Source organism: Leopardus geoffroyi, chromosome A2, assembly GCF_018350155.1.
Source record: "Leopardus geoffroyi isolate Oge1 chromosome A2, O.geoffroyi_Oge1_pat1.0, whole genome shotgun sequence".
Taxonomy (NCBI): Eukaryota; Metazoa; Chordata; class Mammalia; order Carnivora; family Felidae; genus Leopardus; species Leopardus geoffroyi.
The window spans coordinates 15,755,252-15,777,705 of NC_059331.1; the positions used below are offsets into that span (position 1 = coordinate 15,755,252).

At 55.3% G+C, this 22,454-nt stretch overlaps 1 protein-coding gene across 2 annotated transcripts in view; it reads right to left on the reverse strand.

Moving 5' to 3' along the window:
- Window positions 1-22,454, reverse strand: part of FYCO1 (FYVE and coiled-coil domain autophagy adaptor 1) — a 74,030-nt gene that overhangs the window by 30,479 nt on the left and 21,097 nt on the right. For both annotated transcript variants that reach the window (XM_045492624.1, XM_045492625.1), the window contains exons 5-14: window positions 22,337-22,443; window positions 20,249-20,392; window positions 16,902-16,992; window positions 13,433-15,727; window positions 12,282-12,374; window positions 11,541-11,659; window positions 9,117-9,284; window positions 6,090-6,239; window positions 5,185-5,402; window positions 888-1,029 (exon numbers count right to left, since the gene is read on the reverse strand). In XM_045492624.1, coding sequence (XP_045348580.1) covers window positions 888-1,029; window positions 5,185-5,402; window positions 6,090-6,239; window positions 9,117-9,284; window positions 11,541-11,659; window positions 12,282-12,374; window positions 13,433-15,727; window positions 16,902-16,992; window positions 20,249-20,392; window positions 22,337-22,443 — 3,527 coding nt within the window. The remainder of the gene's footprint in view (window positions 1-887; window positions 1,030-5,184; window positions 5,403-6,089; window positions 6,240-9,116; window positions 9,285-11,540; window positions 11,660-12,281; window positions 12,375-13,432; window positions 15,728-16,901; window positions 16,993-20,248; window positions 20,393-22,336; window positions 22,444-22,454) is intronic.

Genomic DNA, 22,454 nt, shown 5'->3' on the forward strand with positions numbered 1-22,454 from the left:
GGGGCTGATGGGCTGGGTGATCCTGTGGGCTCTCTCCATGAGGCTACAACACGAGCGTTTGGTCACCCTCTAGTCAGAGAACAGGGGAGTGCGGAGGGATACACGTAAGCCTAAAATTTCTGGCACTGAGTGCTCCGTGAGGATTCAATACATCTCCTGCACGGCAGAAATCCTGGCTGATTAATCCTAGCCCTCCTCTGAGTCCTGGGCAGGAAGAGAGGGGCAGAGATGTGAATGTGGGTATTGGCCAGGTGCATCACGAAACTCCCTAACTGGAGGGAAAGTGGGCGGAGAAATGCCTGGACCCAGGGGGGGCCATGTAAATTCTTTCTTGGCTTTTGAGCAGTCTGTGCTTTGCTGCAGAAACCGCATTTAAGCCCGATACCAGGGGCTGAGAGACGCCGAGCAGGGCTGCCGGGGGTGGGGGTGGGGGGCTTGACCTTTTCCTGTGGGTCCCCTTGGCATAAACTCTCGACACTGAAACACGGTGGCACTTCGTGAGGTTACCTCATATTATTTAAAAATTGGCCTTTGCAAAACTCTCCTCGCAAACCTGGTTGGAAAACAGCTGGCCTGGAAAAACGAGAAGACTGGTGGAGAGTAAGTACCAAAGGACTAGCAGGACACAGAGAGACACGAGAGGTGCACGTGCACGGCGGGGCAACCGGGTGAAGAGGCAGTGGGTGGGTGGCCGTCCGCAAGCCCAGGACCCTGACCTGGAACTTCCAGTCTCCAGAACTGTCCCGAGCACTGTTCTGAGGCACCTTCCCTTAAGCAAAGACAGCCAATCCTGCTTCCAAAGTCTCACTTTCCTGGTCCTTGAATCAGGGGGCACAAGGGCCCGACACCCAGTGAGCACACAGGAAGTAAAGGTGAGGTCTACTCACTGTTCGGGCATGTTAGGGTCGAGGGAGTCAGTTTCGGTGGGTGTCTCAGGCGAGGAGCCCGACTCCTGAATCTGGCACAGCTCCTCATCGGTGATGATGTCAAATGCGGCATCGTCCGGCGGCCTGCAGTCCGCGTCTACACCTGGGCCACAGAGGCGGGTGGGGAGAGAAGAGACGCACGCAGTTACGCACAGGATGGGGAGGGGACGCCAGGAGGTGAGGGGCTGTAACTGTGTGGGATGGGCCACCGGGACACGCTCTAAGTGCCCGCTCAACCCACAGCTACTCTGTCTGGATGGGAGAGAAATGGCTGCTGAGACATTCCAGAAAGCAGTGGGGCCTACAGGGAAGCTGAACACATGAATTAAGAGATTTCTCTGAAGCTCCTCAGTCGGGTCTTAAAGAGATTCAAGCCCTTACATATTCTCTGAGGCCTCTTATTCAGAAACAAACAAAAAACCTGTCAAAACCTCATCAGGAAAGAATCTAACAGAAAAGTAAACACACTTCTCTGCTGCTGAGTCCTTGCTCCCGAAGACACAGACACGACTTATTTATGCCTCCTCTGAAACCAAGATTCTATCTGGATCCTGTGTTTCCATCTCCATCCACTGGGGGATGGGAAAGACCCTCCCTCTGCCCGAGGTGGCAGTGACCGCTGTGCTTCTGACTGGGGGACTTGTGTCTGACTTTGCAGGCCATTCAGTAGGAGGGACGCCGTATGGACATTCCTGTGCCGGCCACCGACCCACACGCACGCTCCTGCATACAGCATGGAAAATGTGACGGCAGGCCTGAGGCGAAAGAAAGGCAGACAGAAGGGAAGATAGAAAAAAAGGAAAGACAGAAAGAAATGCAGATAGACAAGGAGACAGGAAATGTCAGAAATCAAAACAAATGACCTCGGGACTCTGGCACAGTGCCACCCTCTGTCATCACTGGAACACCTGCCTGTGAGTCAGGGCAGGGGAGATTCCTGGACTGTTCAGCAAGAACAGTTCACGAGAGCTCCAAGTTTCCAGCCGGTTCCCCCACAGGGCTAGTGGGACAGGCCATGCTCTAGGAAGAGCAGGACGTGGGGCTTGCGACACAGGCTGAAGGAGGAGACCAGAGACTGGTTTCCTTCCATAGACCCAGTCACACTTCTGAATCTACCTTCTGAGGCTGGTAGAGAGAAGGAAGGAGGATGACAAAGGAAGGGACAATGAGCACCAGGTGCCCCAAACGAGGGAGATTCACTGAGAGAAATCAAAGAAGACTCAAACAAGTGGGGAGCTATACATGTTCACTTATTGGAAGACTCAATTTTGTTAACATGTCAATTCTCTTCAACGTGATCTAGAAAGCACACCTCAGTCAAAATTTCAGCAGGATTTCTTGTAGAAGCTGACAAACTAAATTCTAAAATTTACACGGGTACAGGAAACCATCGAAATCCCACAGGACAAAACAGACAGCAACCTCTTTGACCTCAGCCTCAGCAACTTCTTACTAGACATGTCTCCAGGGGCAAGGAAAACAAAAGCAAAAAATGAACTATTGAGACCTCATCAAGATAAAAAGCTTCTCTACAGTGAGGGAAACAATCAACAAAACGAGGCAACCGATGGAATGAATGGGAGAAGATATCTGCAAGCGACATATCTCCTAAAGGGGGAGTATCCAAAACCTATAAAGAACTTGTCAAACTCAACACCCAAAAAGCAAATAATCCAGTGAAGAAACGGGCCGAAGGCATGAAGAAACACTTTGCCAGAGAAGACATCCAGATAGCTTAACAGACACATGAAAACATGCTCAACATCACTCACCATCAGGAAAATACAAATCAAAATCACAATGAGACAGATGCCACCTCACACCTGTCAGAATGGCTAAAATTAACTCAGGAAACCACAGCTGTTGGTGAGGATGCGGAGAAAGGGGAAGCCTCTTGCACTTTGGTGGGAATGCAAGCTGGTGCAGCCGCTCTGCAGAACAGGACGGAGCTTCCTCAAGAAACTGAAAACAGAACTACCGTATGACTCGGCAATTACACTACTGGGCATTTATCCAAAGGTTATAGGAATGCCGACTTGAAGGAGCACATCCACCCCAATGTTTATAGCAGTGCCACCAACAACGGCCACATTACGGAAAGAGCCCAAGTGTCCATCGACCGATGAATGGATAGGGAAGATGCGTGTGTGTGTACGTGTGTGTATACACACATACGACAGGGTATTACTCGGCGATCGAAAAGAATGAAATCCTGCCATCTGCAACAACACGGAGGAACTCGAGTGCGTTATGCTAAGCAAAGTCAGTCAGTCAGTGAAAGACAAGTATCATACGATTTCACTCATCTGTGGAATTTAAGAAACAAAACAGATGAACTTAGGAAAAATAAAAACACAGAGGGAGGCAGACCATAAGAGACTCTTATATACAGAGAAAGACTGAGGGTTGCTGGAGGGGAGGTGGGGGGGCGGGATGTGGTGGGCATTAAGGAGGGCACCTGTTGGGATGAGCACTGGGTATTATATGTAGGTGATGAGTCACTAAATTCTACTCCTGAAACCAATGCTAACCTATACGTCTAGTCAGCTAACTGGAGTTTAAGTTAAAAAGAAATAAAATAAAATTTGCATGGATATGCAAAACACCTAGAATAGCCAACACTCTGATAAAGAACAAAACTAGAGGGGACCCGCTCTACCTGATTTGAAGACTCATTAGAACACCGTGGGGATCTCAACAGTGTGGCATTGGTGAAAGAGAAGGCACGTGAATACACGGGATGGGTCAGAAAGTCCGATACAGACCCACATACATAAGAGCAATTGATTTTAGAAAATGGTGCAGGGGCGCCTGGGTGGCGCAGTCGGTTGAGCGTCCGACTTCAGCCAGGTCACGAGCTCGCGGTCCGGGAGTTCGAGCCCCGCGTCGGGCTCTGGGCTGATGGCTCAGAGCCTGGAGCCTGTTTCCGATTCTGTGTCTCCCTCTCTCTCTGCCCCTCCCCCGTTCATGCTCTGTCTCTCTCTGTCCCAAAAATAAATAAACGTTGAAAAAAAAAAAAAATTAAAAAAAAAAAGAAAATGGTGCAAAGGCAGAATGGACTTGTTAACCAATGGTGGTGGAAACACTGGACAGCCATATGCAAAAAAATGAATCTCTACATGTGGCTTGTAGCATACACAAAAATCAATTCAGAATGGATCACAGACCTAAAACCATGAAATTTCTAGGAAAAACAAACAAACCAGGATATCTTTGTGTCCTTAGGGTAAGCAAAGATAGATATGATCCCAAAAGATAAGAAAAAAATTGATCCATAAGGCAAAAAAAATTGATGGATTGGACTTCATGAGAATTCCAACCTTCCGTGTTTTGGAAAACGTTTCCGCTCTTTGAAAGGTGAAAAGACGGGTTTCTGGTTGGGAAAAAGGAATCTGTGAAACAGATCTATTAAATAAGTTCTACCCAGAATCCATACAGGACTCCCAAAACTTGATAAAAAAGAATGAAAAACGCGTTTGAGGAAGATACTGTTTGAGGAAGGCCGTGTTCACAGTGCATCCTGCCAACTCGACGTGGTTCTTTGTACCCAGTATACAGAACGGGGCCTGCCAACCTCCTTGATGGTCCAGTTAAACAAGAGGGGATCTCACGGGATCTCGGAAGGCCGGCTGACCTGCGCCCAGGCAGAGGCCAAGGAGGAGCCCAGAGGGACCAGCCTCGGGAGACTGGTGCTGCCTGAGCCGGGCCCAGCCTCGCTCCTGCCCCTGCCGTGTCAGGCCTGCCTCGCTGCTAGTCTGTATCCCCAGACTGGGCCGCCCGGCGGGGCTGTGCTGGGAGCAGGGCCAGCGGGAACCGGATCCCACTTCCTCTCCCCGAGCGCAGTGAGAGGGCGCGGGAGAACGCGTCCTCCTCGGCCTGCCGACCGAGGTGGTCGTTTCCACGCAGCTCCGGGCCCGTGGCTGCTCCACTGGGAGGGCGGGGTTCTTGGGGCTGAGGCTCCAGAGGCAGTATTTTCCACGGTGTGGGGGATGTCCCACTGGTAGCGCACTGAGTTACGAAGTACACGGACCTCACGTTAAGTAACGCTGAATCGTATCAGGAGAAAGTTATTCACCTTTCAATTCTCTATCCTAACTACATGAAAACGGAACGTCTCAAATTGGCGCAATACATTTTTGGCGCCCCTTTAACGCCCGAGTCTGGAAAACACTGAATCAAGCTGACCAGCCACGGGGGGGCGGGGGAGGGGTGGCACCTAAGCACACGGGGGCGGGGAGGGCAGGGGCGGGAGCCTGACCTTGGCCTCCGGCGGCCTGGGGCCCGGCGCGGCCTGGGGCCGGCGACAGCGCAGGGCTGGGCTCTCCCTGGCTGGTGCCCGAGCTGGCGCTGTCGGGGGAGCCGGGGCCGTCACTGAACTTGCGGAAGCAGGCCCTGCAGCAGCGCTCCTTCTTGCCGCCGTGCTTGGTCAGGACGTAGTTGTTGCAGCAGTAGTAGCAGAAGATGCGGCCACAGATCCTGGGGTGAAACGAGCACGGGCCGTGAGGACGCCGCGCCGCGGGCCTCGCGGTCTGCCCGGCACCAGAACCGGGCTCTGGAGGCCACACGGCTCCTCGGGCGGGGCTCCGCCCCCACTCAGGAACGTGGCCTCGCGGTCAGTTTGGTGAGATGCCGACTGAAGCCATCCTGACAAGCCCACTGGGAGGCGACGTTTTATTTCCCCAGGTGCCGGGAGGCAGGGGACAGGGTACGTGGCTGAGCCCACCTTCTGGGACACACTGACGTGGGGGTTCAGAGGCTCTGAGGGGCCACAGACCCACCCGGGGCCGTGCTGATGACTTTCTATCTGCCTTGGCCCCCACTGAGATTTATAGGAATAACTCTGCCTACCCTTCCTCAGGCCCTAGGAGGGTCTTTGCCGTCTGTGTTCTCCCAGCAAAGCCTCAGCCCCCGCTCTCCCTGGGCTCCAGGAACGCCGCTTTCCCTCTGGTCCCCGCAGCCTGAGGGAGGCCGACGGCTGCTGCTCTCTGGCTGCTCCACAGCCGGGTGGGTCCCCTTGGCTCTGCCCGCACCCCTGCACCCGACCTCCGCCCCCTTCAGGGATCCCTGCGCGGCCCGCCAGGACCCGCGCCCGGCTCCCCGAAGACCAGATGGCCACGTGCTCCTCCCAGACACACAGCGGCGCCTGCGCCCCGCCCCGCTGACCTGCAGTGGTGCCTCCGCACCATCCAGCTGAACTCCCGCTTGCAGTCGTGACAGTGGCTGGCCTCCGCGTCCCCGAGCCACCTCTCCTCAGCGCTGAGCTTCTGCTGGAACTCCAGGGCGTCTGACTTTTGCCAGAGAGCATCCTTGTCCCTGGGACAGAGCCACATCAGAATCAGAGAGGAATCCATGACAACAGCAGGGTGATCCCGGAATCACGTCCAAAGACTGAGTGCAAATTTCCCAAGACGTGGAAGGAAGATTCACTCCACCTGGAAACACTCATCTGTCCCCTGCATTGGTCTCAGACTCAGCTGACGGCACGTGTGTGCGGGCAGAAGGGGCCGTGATGCACGTACGGGGTGCCGGCGACCGCAAAGAGCTGCCAGCACCCGCACGGGTCACACACTGCTCAGGGATCTAAACGACGCTGTACACGGTCACCTGGAGTTTAAGGTGTAACAGGCTGTCATAATTATAGGACACACGGCGTGCTCCGAGCCCAAGGACCTCGAATGTACTGCCCACACGAATCGTACATGTATTCAGAAACCCTTATGTGTTCATGGTCTCCTCAAGTAACAAGTAATCGTTGGAGAAGATGAAAGGCGTCCTCGCCGGAAAGCCTGATGGGATGTTACTTTCCCTTACTCCTCAGGGAGACGCTATGCGCTCCGGGAAGCAAGACTGGAAGCACAGGGAAGCTTTCCAGAAAGGTCTGGCAGGTGTCAGAACATGCCTGACACACAGGGCAGATGCGCACAGAGGTTTCCGTGTTGCTGCTATTACAGCTTCTGACCTGGGAAGGTTTCATTCTTTCCTAGATGGAACCCCGGCCACCATCCCAAGGTCAAGGCAGCCCCGACAGCACCTCAGTCCCAAAGAGTAACACTAGAGCCACTGAGGTCCGGTGACAAACTGATGCCACCACCAGAAATGGACTCCAAGGCCACAGACTCTCCCCTTAAATACAAAAGCCAGGGCATGCAACTGACAGGCTCTTCAGGTGCCTGCTGTGGTCAGGAAGCAGGAAGACTCATGCCCTGGATGGACATCACCCTCCCTGCGGGTCCACAGCCCATCCCTTCTGTCCCCAGGAGGCCAGGGACACACTCCCTGAAATGCAGGAACGCAGTCAGGACTCGGGCTTCTCCATCACACGCCTCAAGAACATGACTGAGCTCACAAGTCTTAAGCGCCCTGAGTCCCAAATCTGCAGATCGATGATACGTGGGCAGAGGTTTTACACTTCCAGATCAGGCGGAATTTAGTGTCACCATTTTGCAACCCCAAATGAATTGGCAGATTTAGGCAGTGCTTTTAGGCTGTGAACATCGCAAAGAACGGGCTAATCAGATCTTACGTGGGCTCCTGAAGGAAAGACCCAAACTATAAACCAATTCTATGAGGTGTTCTTGAGAACATTTTGAATCTGGGTCTGAGCCAGCCTCTACTAGAGCAGTGGTTCTCCACTCTGGCTCACTGATCCCTGGGCCCCGCTCCCAGAAATTCCAGTTTGGTTGGACTGGGTAGGGTCTGGACGTGGGTATCATTTTAACAGCTCCCCTAGTGACTGTAATGTGCACGTAGGGTGGAGAATCACGGCTCTGGTTTCGGCTAACAATTCACAAGAAATAACAAAGATTGGGAGAACATGTTACGTGGTGCCATGGAGACACAACTGGCAAAATCCAGGCTGTGGGAAACTGTACCGGACGAAAGACCTAGCTTCCTCAAAAGTAAATTGCGAAGAAAAAAAAAAGTTAGAGACACAGTGGCCAAATCACAGACTAAGTAAGAGAGATCTAACATCTCGCCATGCAACGTGTGGATCCAGATCCTCATTAGAAAAAAATGTAAGGAAAAAAAAATAGGAAAAACACGAAACTGACTAGATGCTTAATGATATTGGGAACCACGGTTAATTTTTCAGCACGGCGATGACACCGTGGTGGCACAAGATGGAGAGTCCTTGTCTTAAGAGAAGCACGTACTGAAACATTTGGAGATGAAATAATATATCTGGAATCTGCATCACAATAATCTGGGGAGGTGAGGGACACGGCGGGTCTCTGGATGAAACAAGACTGGCCGCGAGGTGAAGGACGCTGAAGCGGGGGGCAGGTACTTGGGGTGCACTGTGCTGGCCTGTTGTTGTACATCTGCAAATTTCCATATGAGAAAGTTAAGACTTTAGGGGCGCCTGGGTGTCCCAGTTGGTTGAGCGTCTTCTGACTCTTGGTTTCGGCTCAGGTCACGATCTCGTGGTTCGTGAGATCAGGCCCCCCGTCGGGCTCTGCGCTCATAGCGTGGAGCCTGCTTGAGATTCTCTCTCCCTCTGTCTGCCCCTCCCCAGCTCGTGCGGTCTCTCCCTCTCCGTCTCTCAACATAAGTGAATAAACTTAAAAAAACAGAAAAATATGAACAAGAAAAAAAAAACGGTTTTGAACCACTCTCGCCAACTTGGAAAGTCAGGCCAGTTTCACGTGAAAGTCCGGGCTTGCACCTTTTCTTCAGAGGGGAGGCGATGTGGCAAGCCGGGCCCGATGCCTGTGCGGCACCAAGCGGCAGGAGCAGAGCACGTGTGTCCTCCGGGGCCCACACCTGCGATGCCACCTGCAGGTGTAGGAGTTTGGGAGGCCCGGCACTGGGGAAAGGTGGGACGGAGGAGAAGGGGAAAAGGGCTCGTGAAAGAGGGGCAAGGGGACGGACAGATTCCTCAGGATACGAGACGGCACTTGCCGTCACTCTTGTGGCTACGCACGCAGAGATTTGAAAAATGATTCCCCGGCAGGGTGACAACACAGACTCAGCTGAGCCCTGGTGGGAACGGTGAAATCCGCTCGTACGAGGCTGCCGAGGGCCCAAGCAGCCCCTGTCCGTGTGGGAGGCCTTAACGACACGGCACAGACGGACACGGGCCCCCGTCTCGCGAACAGACCTTTCAAGAACAGCCACCGTTCTTTACAGAGAAACCCAGCTCGGGGCGGGGGAGGGAGGGGCAGACAGCTGCTCGCCCCACGCTCTCACCTGAGCAGCTCGATCAGCCTCTCCTCCAGGTACTGCTTGGTTCTATTCAGGTCATCCAGGTCCGCGAGCATCTTCTGGTCATTCTTCTCCCGGTTCGTCACCTCCTGGCAGAGTCTGTTGTAATACTCCTGGATTTTTGTCGTGGCCTTTTCGAGTTCCTTCTGGGTCCTGGTGGAGGGGTGGGGAGTTTACTGAGTGGCCCCTACTTCCGGCTTCCCCCAGGCCTCTGGGCTAACCCAGCCCTCTAACGAGGGCTCCCGCCATCCTCCAAGCCTTTCCCCCTCACGGTGGGGGCGCCCCTTGGTACCACCCGCTCGCAGGTTACGTACCCCCCTGGCCTTCAAAACCCCCCTCGCACACCCAGACTCTTCACACACACGAGCCCCCGTAGTCAATACAATGGACATTTGGGGAGGGCAGGTGACCTCAGGCTGCTGGGAGCACCTCAGCTGAGTTAACTCCACCCAATTGGTTTTCAGGCCGCGCTGAGGTTATGAGAGAAGCCCCATGGGTATGGTTCATGGGCTGGGGCTGGGGGGGTTTGCAAGAGGAAAACAGAGTCGGGACAGAAAGAACACAGGAGTGGCTCCCTGGAGGTGACCACGCGGACGAGGACCCGTCTCCCAGGTGTCTTTGGGGGCTCTGTGCACGGGGCGGGTGCTGGGCACACAGTGGGCACTCGACGGGCAATGCCAGGTGCTGACCTGACAGCCCGGAGGCCTCAGGAGCTCTGTCCCCTCGTCTCCTCGGTGCCAAATCACGGTCCTCCTGGCCCTGCCCGCCCCACCTGCGGGTCACCTGGCCCCGAGGGCAGTGGTTTCCCAGGGATGTGCTACAAACCCCAGGCCCGGCAAGGCGTTCACAGAAGCTCCACGAGACAGAGGGCTCTGCGGAGACTAATTAATCTCTATCTAATTCAGTCTTCCCACACCCAGTATAAAGCTGTCGGGAAGTGATTTACTAGACACTGTCCACCAAAATGACGCCGTGGGTGTGCACACGTGTGTGCGCACACACACGTGCGCACACACAAACACACACACACACAGACACCCACCCACCCAATGAGTAAAGTAAAATCCAATCCTGGGCAGGCGGATTATGCGACATTGAGCAGCTAAAACAACTACTCTGAGATCTTACAAACAAGCATTGTTACAGCATTTTTTTTTTTAAATGCCACCAACTTAGGAGGTTCTTGCTACTTTTATCGCCGTGTGAACACGACTGGGCAGCAGGAGCCCTACGGGGTCTGAACTCTGGAGGAGTCAGATGGGAAGAGATGTACATCCGGGTTACTGAACACCCAGCGTGCTCTAGATCTCACGCTGGGCCTGGGCCCACCTCAGAAGCCGGGCGGTGGGAGGCAATGAGGGACGGGCAGAGAATGGAAAGCCTCAGGACAATGCGGGGTGCCAGTCTTCGCTGGGGGCACCCAGGTAACTGGGTCCCAGCATCCCCGGCAGGACTGGCTTGGCCTCATCACCAAATGATGCCCAACCCCAGCCCCTCCCCCCCCATCGCCTGAAAGTGAGGAGGCTCGTGGCGGCCTCGGGGCTGCACAAGTAGGGCCACCCTCCAAGGTTAGAACAGTCATGATGGAGGGTGGCAGCACCATGGACAGACACAGACGCAGCGGCAAGAGTCTGCAGGAAGACAAGCCGGCCTGGTGCCGGGCACACTCACTCACCCTCGGCAGGTGCCTGGAAGGCTTCCCCAACCCCCAACCCGCAGACTCTCATTTCACAAAAGAAACGAGGAAGAGCTCGAGTCACAGCTCGTAGTGGGGAAGCACGCGCGTGCGCGCGCACACACACACACACACACACACACACACACGCCAGTACCCTAACACGAGACCAGACGCAGAGCTATCTGTCCGAGTACTTTGGTGGGGCAGTTGTCAGGGAAACAGACTCGAGCCAAACGGTCTGGCCTGCGCTCCTGTCGCCATTACCTACTGCTGTCGGACGCTGGGAAAGTGACTGAGCTCCTCTGAGCCTCACTTTCCTCGTCTATAAAATGGGATAAGACATCACTCCGTCCTGAAAGGACTGTTGGGAGGACATAGGGGACAAAGAGATGCAAAGTGTTTAAGCGGTGCCTGCCCCGTTTGGGGCGTCATTTACGTGTTTGCCGTCAGCGTTACCAACTTTTACTTCGTGTCAGTTCTTCCAAAGCACCTGCCGGAGCTCAGAAAAAGGCACGAGGAGAAAGGCTCTGCCACCGCCTGTAGGGTGTGCGAGGCCAGCCGCCGGCCCTCCGGGGTACGCTTCTGGCAAAGCCCCTTCCGAGCCTGTGGCTTTTCTTGGAAAAGGTCTTCTTTCACCCGATGCGAGCGGCCGCGCTTCTACGCCACTGCACCAAAGCCCTCCTTCCCCGAAGCCCCCACCGCTGGCCGTGCGGGCGGACCGTGTAACTAACCTGTCCAAGCTCTCGCGCAGGACAGCCCCCTCCTCGTCCTTCTTCCGCAGGGCGGCCTGGCACTCTGCGAGACGCTTGCCAGTGCAGTTCAGCTTCTCTCCCAGCTCTGCCCGGGTGGCCTGGCACAGGACATCGGGGAGAAGACGCTTAGCCGACAAGAGCCCTCGCGGCAGGCCGGGAAGGGACCTGGCTCTCCGCCCCATCTGGCTGGGTCTCTTTTAACTGGAGGGGGTTTTAAGTTCAAGAGGCCAAGAACCTTTGGTCTGCGCTGGCGGGGCGTGACACACTCCTGTTTGTAATTCTAGCCCCCGAGTATTAATTGCAAGGTGTTGGGGTGCTTGGCGGGGGGGGCCGCAGGAATCCGAATCTCGGAGGGGTGGCTGGGGGCAGGGCTCCCCCTGGGTTCAGAACCACCGGCTCAAGAGACGCCTGCAGAGACGGCTGAGGAGCACAGTCTGTTTCCTTTCCATAGGGCTGGCTGGAAACCACAGCTGGCAGCCCCAGCCAGGGGTCCAGGAGGTAGAAGGCTGCGGTGCACACCCAGGATGCCTACAGGGCCGAACGGACGGGAGCTCCGGCTCGGGAACTGGGAGCCTTGCGGGTGGCCCTCCTAACGGGTCCAGTGGAAAGCATGCCAGGCCCTGCTCCCTGACAGGCGCACACACTGGGGTGGGAACGACCGGGCAGAGGTGGGCACCCCAGGCTCCCGGGCCGCTGGTCAGCACACTCCCCGGGGCCTACCTTCAGCCTCTCCGCAGCCTCCTCGGCGGCCTGCAGCTGCCGGCCTCGCTCCTCAAGCTGGGCCCTGAGGCTCCCGCAGTCTTCACTGGCAGCCTGGAGATGATGGGAGAGGGGTCGTCAAAGTGGGGTCCTGACATACGGAGACCCCCCCACCCAGCCCCATTCCCCCGAATGGGTAAAAACAAGCTACCCCTCTCTTCTGCACCAAACTCAGTAAGCTTTGGGCTTCACTGGTGACAACATCCTTTCAAGCTTACTAAGAAACTGAGTTTGGTCCTCAAACTTAGGGTTTAATTTCTGCAAGGAAAAAAGTGCCCCATGAGCCACACGGAGCAGCACAGGATGGGTGACACAGCGCGGGAGGCACATCTGTGTCTGGGAGTGAGCACAGACCTCGGTGCAAACGAGCAAGTTTGGAAGCCCAAACCCCACGGCCATCCTGCTCGTGTCCTGGGTCGTAGCCACTCTTAACCCTTTTTCTCTGTGCAGTCCTGAAGGCACATGGGAGCCCGCTGTCTATCCCAAGGGCTTTGTGACAAACTAACTGAGCCAGTTTCTTACCACGGCGCCTGTCATCAGGATGGCACGTGAAGGGCCAGAAAACCCAGGGACAGGGCTTGCAGGCGGGAAGTGCTGGTGCCTGCAGTAGGTTCTAGAGGCTAGGGCAAGGGTCTCAAACTCACAGGCCCAGAGGGGCTGGGCAAGTACCTAAACGAGTGTAAGGAAAACACCAAAGGGTGCGTGTGTCCTTGAAAGGGGGCAGCCACCGCCCAGCTCCTGGTGACTGCTGCCAGGTGGCAAGGAGGGCACAGTCTCTGAGATCTTCTGAGATTTCAAAGGAAGCCCCCAGACTGAATTTGTAAACACCTTGCTCTTTAAATGCTGGCTACTAATTTAAAAAAGCCACTCCGTATGAGCCAAACCCGTCTGCAACCACCTTGGGTTTAGACTTCTGGGCTAGGGCGTTGCTCTGGACACGTGCCCTAAAGCGTCCATGGGGGGGAGGGGGGGGAAGGGTGCTGCGACCCAGCCATGTCTGCCGGCTGCCCGGTACATTCTTAGGCCGTCGCGTGCCACATGGCTGCAGACGCGTCCTATCCTCTCGTGGGCCCGTCGGGCCCCGCCGCAGGGCGGGTCGAGGCCGGGACTACCTTCAGTCTGCTCTGGTGGTCCATGATCTCGGTGCTCAGCTGGAACTTGAGAGCGCTGAGCTCCTCGTGTGCGGCCTCCTGGAGGCTCTGCGCCCGCTGCTCGGCCTGGGCCAGCTGGGCCTGCAGGCCGGGCAAGGAGCGGGCCGCCTCCTCGGCCACCTTCAGCCTCTCCTGCAAGCTGTCCTTCTCTTGCTGCAGCCCAGCCACTCGGTGCTCCAGGCCCTCCCGCTCCCTTGAGGCCGCCTCTCTGGCGTCACGGAGCTCCTGGACTGCGCGGGCCAGGGCCTCCTCCGCCTGCTGTTTCTCCACGAGCTGAGTGCAGCGGTGGCCATGGGGCTCGGCTGTGTCTGCGCTGGCCCCGGGCAGCTGCTCCCGCGGCTCGGCCTGTCCCAGCGGGGCTTCCCGGGAGCCGTGTCCTGCCGGGGACTGCTCCTCCTCGGCCCCGTCCTCCCGCAGCGCCCCTTCGTGCCCCGAGCCCTGCGGCGGCTCCCGACCGCGGGCCTTCTTGAGGGCCTCGTTCTGCTCCTGCAGCTGCTGCACGAGGGCCCTGTGCTCCCTCAGAGCGGCCTCGGCCACGCTCAGCTGGCTCTGGGCCTTCTCCCGGTCACCCAGGGCTGCCTGGAGCTCGGCCTGAAGGTCTGGCACCCCCGCCTCCCCCTGCCGGGCCTCTGGCTCTGCCTGACTCAGGCCCAGCTGGGCCCCCGGCTCCCGGCGGGTGGTGCCTTCGGGGGAGCCGAGCCCCTGCTGGCCTTTCTCTGCACGGAGGGTCTCGATCAGCTGGGTCTGCTGCTGGCACTGGCTCTCAAGCGCCTTGAGCTCCCTTTCCTGGGCCTCTGCCCGCTGCCGGCACTGCCCCACTGCCTCCCGCAGCTGCTGGCACTCGGCCTCCTTGCTCCGCAGGGCGGCCTCCTTCTCCGCCGCGTGGGCCCTCATGGTCTCCTTGGCCTTCCTCACGGCCAGGAGGCTCGCCTCCATCCGGTCTCCCATGTGCCGGATGCTGGCCTGCTCAGACTCCAGGGAGGCCAGGGAGCTCCGGATGGCCGCCTCCCGCTGCTGCAGCGCCTGGTAGTCGGCCTGCAGGGCCTGCAGCTTGCCCTCGAGGAGCTGGTTGTGTTCCAGTGCTTTCTGCAGCTCCTTCTTCAGCTCCCCGTCGGCCTGCTGGAGCCTCTCCTCCCGTCCGCTCCCTGGCGCCTCGGGGCCACCCGTCTGGCCCTCCTGTGGGCTGCGCTGCCCCTCCTCCGGCCCCCTGGAGGCCTGCCGCGGGGTGGCGTCCGGGGGCCCCGGCTGCCCGGCCAGCCGCTCCAGCGCCCCCACCTTCTGGCTCAGGTGGTCTCTGTCCCGGGCGAGCTGCTGCCTCTGCTCCTCCAGGTCACCCACGTGCTGGCTCAGCTGTGCCAGCTGGGCCTCCAGGACCCGCAGCTGCCGTGCCAGCGCCCCGGCCTCCTGCTCCAGCAGCTCCTTCTCCTGTCGCCGCTGCCGCTCCTCCTGCCTCACCTCTGCCAGCTCCTCCTCCAGGGAGCTCAGGTGGGCGAGGGCCTCGTGTAGCTGTCGCCGCAGCTGGGTGGCCTCCTGCCCCTTCCCAGCCAGCTCCTCCAGCCGGTGCTCCAGGCCGGCCCGGGCCTCCTCCTTCAGCCGCAGCTCCTCGGCCAGCTGCCCCAGCTGGGCGCTCTGCTGCCTGCTGAGCTCCTGGGCCTTGGCGTGCTCTCTCTCCAGGGCCCGAAGCTTCTCCCCCAGCTCCTGGGTCTCCGGCCCCGGGTCCCCGGGGAGGGGCTTCCGCCGCCCCGGCGTGTCTGGCACCGGAGCAGGCACCGAATCTGCCTCCTGCTCTGCTGACCGCGGGTTCTTCCTGTCCGGCGAGCCCCACGCGGCCTCGAGCTCCCGGGCCAGAGGCTGCAGCATGGACTCCAGCCGCCGCAGGGCCAAGTGGGAATCCTCCTCCTTCTCCGCCGCCCCCCGCTCCAGGGCCCGCAGGCACTCCTGAAGCTCCTTCACGGCGGTCTGGGTGGCCTGGGTGACCTCCCACTGCTTCTGGAGCTCGGCCACCAGGCGAGTGAGGCGGGCATTGTCCTCAGCCGCGGCGCGGCCCCTCTCCCTCTCCGTCTGCAGCTGCTCCCCCTGCAGGCTGACGGTGGCCCTCAGCTCCTGGTTCTCTGTGTCCAGCTGGCGCACCTGCTCCTGCAGCTGCTTCTCCCGCACCTCCAGCTGGTCCAGCTCCAGGCGCATCTCGTCGAAGCCCTCCAGCGCCTCGTTGTGTAAGGGGCTGCTCAGGTCAAAGCTGGAGGCCGTCTCCTGAGTCTGGGGAGGAGAAAGAGAACACAAGTGGCTTTGGCACGGAAGCGACGCGGCTCCTGGGAAAAGCGCTCGAGTTTAATGAGAACAAAAACCAAAATACAGCAATCACGGGACGTCAGGCTGGTCTATCGAGCTAGCCAAAGGGCTGGAAGCACCAGCCGCAGGAGGTCAGGGCGCATCCTAAAGGCACAACCCACACACGTGAGCTCCGCCCGGGGCCTCAGAACCCGCGTGTCCCTTCCAGCCTCCTGTAGCTTTGGGAGCGTAATGGACACTGGTGCTTAGATTCGTTAAGTTACATTCAAACTATTGTCCACCGCTGCTCCAGACCTACAACTCCTGTTGTGATTCAACCACAAAACAGAGTTAAAGCTCCATTTATTCGCCAGTCTTCATGCTTTTCCTATTTTCACATCTTGTTTTTAACTGCACTGCTCTTTCCTATAGAACTACATGCAGCTATGATACATTCACTTTCTAACACAGTTAACAAAATTAACCCTGCCCACGAACACCGACTGAGCACTCACTGGTCTATGTCAAGCCCGGAAGCACTGTGCGTGCACTCCGTCACTCAGTCCGCGACATCACCTCGTGAGCTACGATGACTTTCATGCCCCCATTTTCTAGATGAGACAGCTGAGGTTTCAAGAGGGTGAGTGGTCTGCCCAGGGTCACACAACTCATGGGGGACAGTCAGCTGCTTTTAACCCAAGTGCCAAACTGCTTCGGGGCACCTTGGGTGGCTCAGTCGGTTAAGCGTCCGACTTCGGCTCAGGTTATCATGTCACGGTTCGTGGGTTCAAGCCCTACGTCGGGCTCTGTGCTGACAGCTCGGAGCCTGAAGCCTGCTTCGGATTCTGTCTCCCTCTCTCTCTGCCCCTCCCCAGCTCATGCTCTTCCAAAAATAAATAAATATTAAAAAAAAAAAAAAAAAAAAGAAGATACCTTAAAAGCTTCTAACAAAATCTAACCTCTAAAAGGCCTAAATTCTCTTGGGTTATAAAAACCTGGACTGTAGGAAGCAGAGGGTATAACTGAGGGTTTACGTTGCTCTGGCTGGAACAAAAGGTGTCTGAGAACAGCCCCCCCCCGGCCCCCACCCCCCATTGTAAGCGGCAAGGACATACGCTGGCTGACACGGTAGGGAGGAAGTCCCCAGCCTTTCTGGCATTACCTGCAGGTAGTTGCTCACCAAGCTGCTCATGCTGGAGCTTCGGCTGGGGGGTCTCCACAGGTAGGCAGAGGAGCCAGTGGCCAGCGTCCTCCTGTGGGGCCACAGAGCAGACAGACCTGGGTCAGAGCAGGAAATACACACGCGCGTACGTGCACCCGGGGGCCTTGGTTATCACAAGGCACCCAGTGGTGGGAGGGGGCAGTGCCCTCCCAGATAGAGCGTAACAAGGCAAAACCCATCAGCTTCTGCCAAAGGGCAGATTTACGTGGGTCTACAGCGGATGCACTCCACTGCTGAGTTTCAATGTAAGGCCTCTCCATCCGCTGCCCAAAAAGAACGAAATGAACATATTACTTCCCAATGTTTGCTTTAAATTTTCCTTACATCTTTGTTCCTGTCATAGTCTGCTCGTGAGGGAAAAGTGGCAATCAATCTGAGAAATAAAGGTGACATGGTGCTTGGAGGCAGCCTGGCAGTGGTGATAAAAGTACAACTAGCCTAAGTCTGTATCCCTAGGGAAGCAGATAAACTGGTTTAGTTGCGGGGCGCCCAGGTGGTGCAGTCGGTTAAGCGCCCAACTCTTGATCTCGGCTCAGGTCATGATCTCACGGTTGGTGGGTTTAATCCCTGCGTCGGGCTCTGTGCTGACAGTGCAGAGCCTGCTTGGGATTCTCCCCCTCCTCTCTCTCTGCCCCTTCCCCGCTCGTGCACACGCTCTCCCTCTCAGAATAAACTTAAAAAATAAATAAATAGATAAACTGGTTTACTTGCACAAGAGAATACTCTATACCATGGGTCAGAGATCTCTTTTTTAGTGAAGGACCAGATAGAACGCATTTCACACTTGCAACCCTTATGGTCTCCATCACAACAACTCGACTCTGCCACTGTTGTAGGAGAGCAGCCGTGGACCACACGGAAACGAGTGCGGGAAGCCGTGTGGGCTGTGGCCTGTTGACCCCACTCTACAGCTACAGAACTCCATGTGTCTAAAACCACGTGAAATGAAAAAAAGCAAGTTGCAAAAGGATGGCTATCTCACGGTTCAGTGTGTGCAAAATTTAAAAATAAATACAAAACAAAACCATACATATATAAGATATCTACGGATACACACACAGTGAAACATAAGAATACTTGGGAATGACCTGCATCAACTACAGGGCTGTGATTGCTTCTAGGCAGGAATTGACGAGAAAAGCATGACGGTGGGTGGGGCTTTATTTGGAGCTGGAAGATTTTATTTCCTACAGAGATGGTATCAGACATGACAACTAAAAAAAAAAAAAAAAAAATACCCCCCCAAAAACAAAAACAACACCAAACCCCCAAAATCCCAGCTTGATGGGGCTCCCACTGGGCAAATACGGAATAATTTAAGTTTCAAAATAAAAGATTACAGTGACAGACTATAACGCACTGAATAAAATAACCCACGCAGTCAACACTGCTATCAATCAATCAATACATGAATGAGGAAGAAGGAAAAGATCTTTCTTACAATAGGGTGCTAGCTACTAATGTAGAAGGAGGAATGGAGTCAGAAAAATCACTCTGGCAATCATGACGGACTCAGGCAAGAATTACCAACGGATGCTGAAACTAACAGGTGGCAGATTTAGAAACAAGAAATGGGGTAACAACCTCATCGTAAAATATCTTCCCCTAAGAAACACACCGATTACTTGGGGCGCCTGGGTGGCTCAGTCGGTTAAGCGTCCGACTTCGGCTCAGGTCATGATCTCACAGTTCGAGATTTTGAGCCCCCTGTCAGGCTCTGTCCTGACAGCTCAGAGCCTGGAGCCTGCTTGGGATTCTGCGTCTCCCTCTCTCTCTCTGCCCCTTCCCCCACTCACGCTCTGTCTCTCTCAAAAATAAATAAACATTAAAAAAAAATAATAATAAAAAGAAACACACTGATTACAAAGGGAGATTCAGTAACTTTAGGGAGATCTTGGAAACACCAGATGACTTAATAGTCACGGTTAACCACCCTGGTAATGAAACAAATCAACATCGTGTGTCTCCAGACGATATGCTGAGGAGGACACAACATCTGGGGTACTCCCTCTGGAAATACTTACCCTGAACCTCACAATGAGGAATAGCCTAGGCAAACACAAACGAAGGAACATTTTACAAAATAATTGACTTGCGCTTTTCCAAAATGTCTACACTATCAAAGACAAAGACAGGGAAACTGTTCCAAGTTCAAAGAGATCAGAGAGACCTGTCATTAATTGCAGCATGTGTTTCTGGGCCGGCTTTTGGTTTATAAAAGACATTATTGGGATAATTCCTAAAATCTGGCCTATAGCATTGTATCAATATTCATTTCCCAATCTTAATAACTACCCTGAGGTTGTACATAAGAGGGTGCCCTTGACTTTAGGAAATACACCATGAGGTACCTAGGAATAGAGAGAGGGAAATCGACTCTGTAACTTACTCTCAAATGGCCTAGGAAATACACCAACATGTACCGATAAAGAGAAAGAATGATGGAAACAGTTGTAGTAAAACACTGGTAATTAGGGAAATCGAGGTAACAGCCAGATGAACGCCCTGTGGCATTTCGGGGGCAACTCTGCTGGTAATTATGAATTGATTTCAAAATTAGAAAGTTTTAAAAAGGACACGTGCAGCAAATACGGCAAACAGTTAGCTATTTGATCTCGGAGGTTGGCCCATGGGCATCGTCATGTCCAGTACTTTTCTCTACACAGTAAATACTCCTGATGTAAAATATAAAAATTTACATTAAAAGAAAATCTGTATCAACAGAAAGCAAAACAAAGAACGCTGGACTGGAGGTGAGCTCGAGTCTGGTACCTCAGCCCTGCCGGGTGACCTTGGGCAGGTCCCCCTGTCGTCTGAGCCTGTCCCCTCCCATCTCCCTCCTGGAGTGGCACGGGAGTGCCACACTGGTAAGAAGTGAAAATCCTGCGGCTTTTCCAGCAACCCGTGCGTGGGTGAGCTGTACCCCCTCTCCTGCGGCCTGCAACTCTGCAAGGACACAACCAGGAAAAAACCTACCGGCTCCCCGCAGGCCGCCCCCGAGTTCCTTAACACACTGAAGAAACCTCAGGTTTTGCATATGTGTCTCCACTGACTCATTTGCCACCTGGCTGATGGGGAGAGTTTCAGGTTGGAGCCTTCCGATGTGATCATCGTTAATCCCAGACACGACAACGTCTGTACGATCAGGAGGGCCTGAGAGAGCTGCCAAACCTTTATTTATGTAATTTACCGAGCGACCCAACTGCTGGCGGGACACTGGGGGCAATCTTGAGAACTTCAAGCATCTCTTTTCCCTGTCTTTTCAACCAAGCGACTCGTCCAAGTACCTGGCAAACGTCGGCCAGGCGGCGTCCAAATCGTAGCCCCTGGATGCCAGGTCAAACTGAACCTCAGTCAGCTCGTAGAGCTGGCCCACGATGTCGGAGCTGAGCTTCGGTTTCAGAAAGGGGCTCTGTGCATAATACCAGTCACTGCAGGGAAGCACAGACAGGGACTGATCGCAAGAGCAATAAAGGGTAAGGAAAGACTGAACCTGATAACGGCTCTGCCTTAACAAATTCTAACTCCGGTGACTAATGAGTTAAATTCAGACAGACAGACACACACACACACACACACACACACACACACACACACACACCAACTTGATTTTCTTTCGAATGAGCTTGCGCTTCAAGAAAATTGCTGGAGTGAACTAGAAGCATATTCACTTACTGTTTACATCCTATTTTCCCAAAAAGGATATGGGAAAACTTAAATCTCAATTATTTGCCCGGAAAGGGACAGCTGTTGGGGAAAGAACTCGTCTTTTTTGAAATGTAACCTCATCTTCTATTCCTTCTAGAGAAATCAACAACAGAACGGTGCGCTCACGGCTAAATTCTGTCCAGACGCCAATGTTAAAGCCAAGAAACAAAATATCCGCACTTGGGAGGTGCTGGTTGTTTCGCTTCACGTGGAGCAAGAAGAATTTAAAAAGGCCACACTGTGGGGCTCCTGGGTGGCTCAGTCGGTTAAGCATCTGACTTTGGCTCGGGTCATGATCTCACAGCTTGTGAGTTCGAGCCCCACCTTGGGCTCTGTGCTGACAGCTCAGAGCCTGGAGCCTGCTTCGGATTCTGTGTCTCCCTCGCCCTCTGCCCCTCCCCTGCTCACACTTTGTCTGCCTGTCTGTCTCTCTCTCAATAATAAGTAAACATTAAAAAAAAAATTTTTTTTTTAATTTAAAAAGGCCACACTGAGGGCCGCCTGGGTGGCTTAGCGGGCTAAGCGGTCGAGTCTTGATCTTGGCTCAGGTCATGATCTTGTGGTCTGTGAGTTCGAGCCCCGCGTCGGGCTGTGCGCTGACGGTGCGGAGCCTGCTTGGGATTCTGTCTTTCCTTCTCTCTGCCTCTCCCCTGCTTGTGCTCTCTATCTATCCCTCTCAAAAATAAACACACACTAAAAAGTTTAAAGTAAATAAAAAGGCCACGCTGATGAGTGCAAAGACGCCTGTGAAATGGGACACATTGGAAGCCAAGCTGCTTGTGACAGTTCTCACCAAACACCTGGAACAAAATAATCTTCAAACCAAACGTGAGAAGATTCTTAACGCACCTGAATTCACAAAGCCCGTCACATGCATGAGACATACATCTTTATGCAAATCAATCTTAAAGACGACAAATGAAACACAGTATTTTCCCCCAATCTTTTTTTTTTTAATCCACAAGTGATTTCTTTGATTGAGTGGAAGAACCCTCCCTAGGGAGGGGGGAGGGGGGGCTGGAAAAGGCTGCTGGGAAATCGGCAGGTTCTGCTGATAGGTTCCGGACCTGTAGCTCCTCTTTCCACACGCCGGTGACACGCTCAGTCCCCTCCCTCCCTCCCCCGCGGCCCAGGCTTCAGCACCAGCGCCACAAAGACCGACCCCCTGGACAACCCGGGCTCTCGACCTGGCCACCTACTTCAACGTCCAGAGAGCCTAGACACAGCCAGCAGGTGTCGATTCGGGGTCTCGGGCGAGGCCCCGGGCTCGGTGGGGTTAAAAATCCCATAGCTGAATCTGCCGAGAGGCCAAGGCTGCGGCCCGGTGGTTCAGGGTGGCCAGCGGGGCCCGTCCATTCATCAGGGTCAGCCCCAAGGACACGCCAGCCATGGGGGCAAACGCCCCGGCCTTACGAGCTCAGAGATCCGCATCTGAGCTCCCGCGTCAGGACTCAGCATCAGTGGGGCCCGGAGAGAGGCCCTCGGCCTCTTGGGGCTTCAGGTCCTCACCTGGGACCAGGCGGTGCTGCTGTCAGGCAGGTGGGAGAGGACCACGTGGGTGGGAGGGCCGGGGGGCCACCCCGGCAGGCGCGTCTGCTGTGGGCTCACTGTCCCGAATGAGGGGACCTCAGCTCACGGCGTGAAGCCCAGCGCGGCCGTGCGTTTACCTGGTCACTTTGGTGTTCATGAAGCACTGCTGTAAGGTATCTGCCAACCGCTGGTGCACCAGGGAGTAGCGAATGAACGCCCTTCCTCTTCCCAGAGATGTCCGGAGCTGGAAACGAG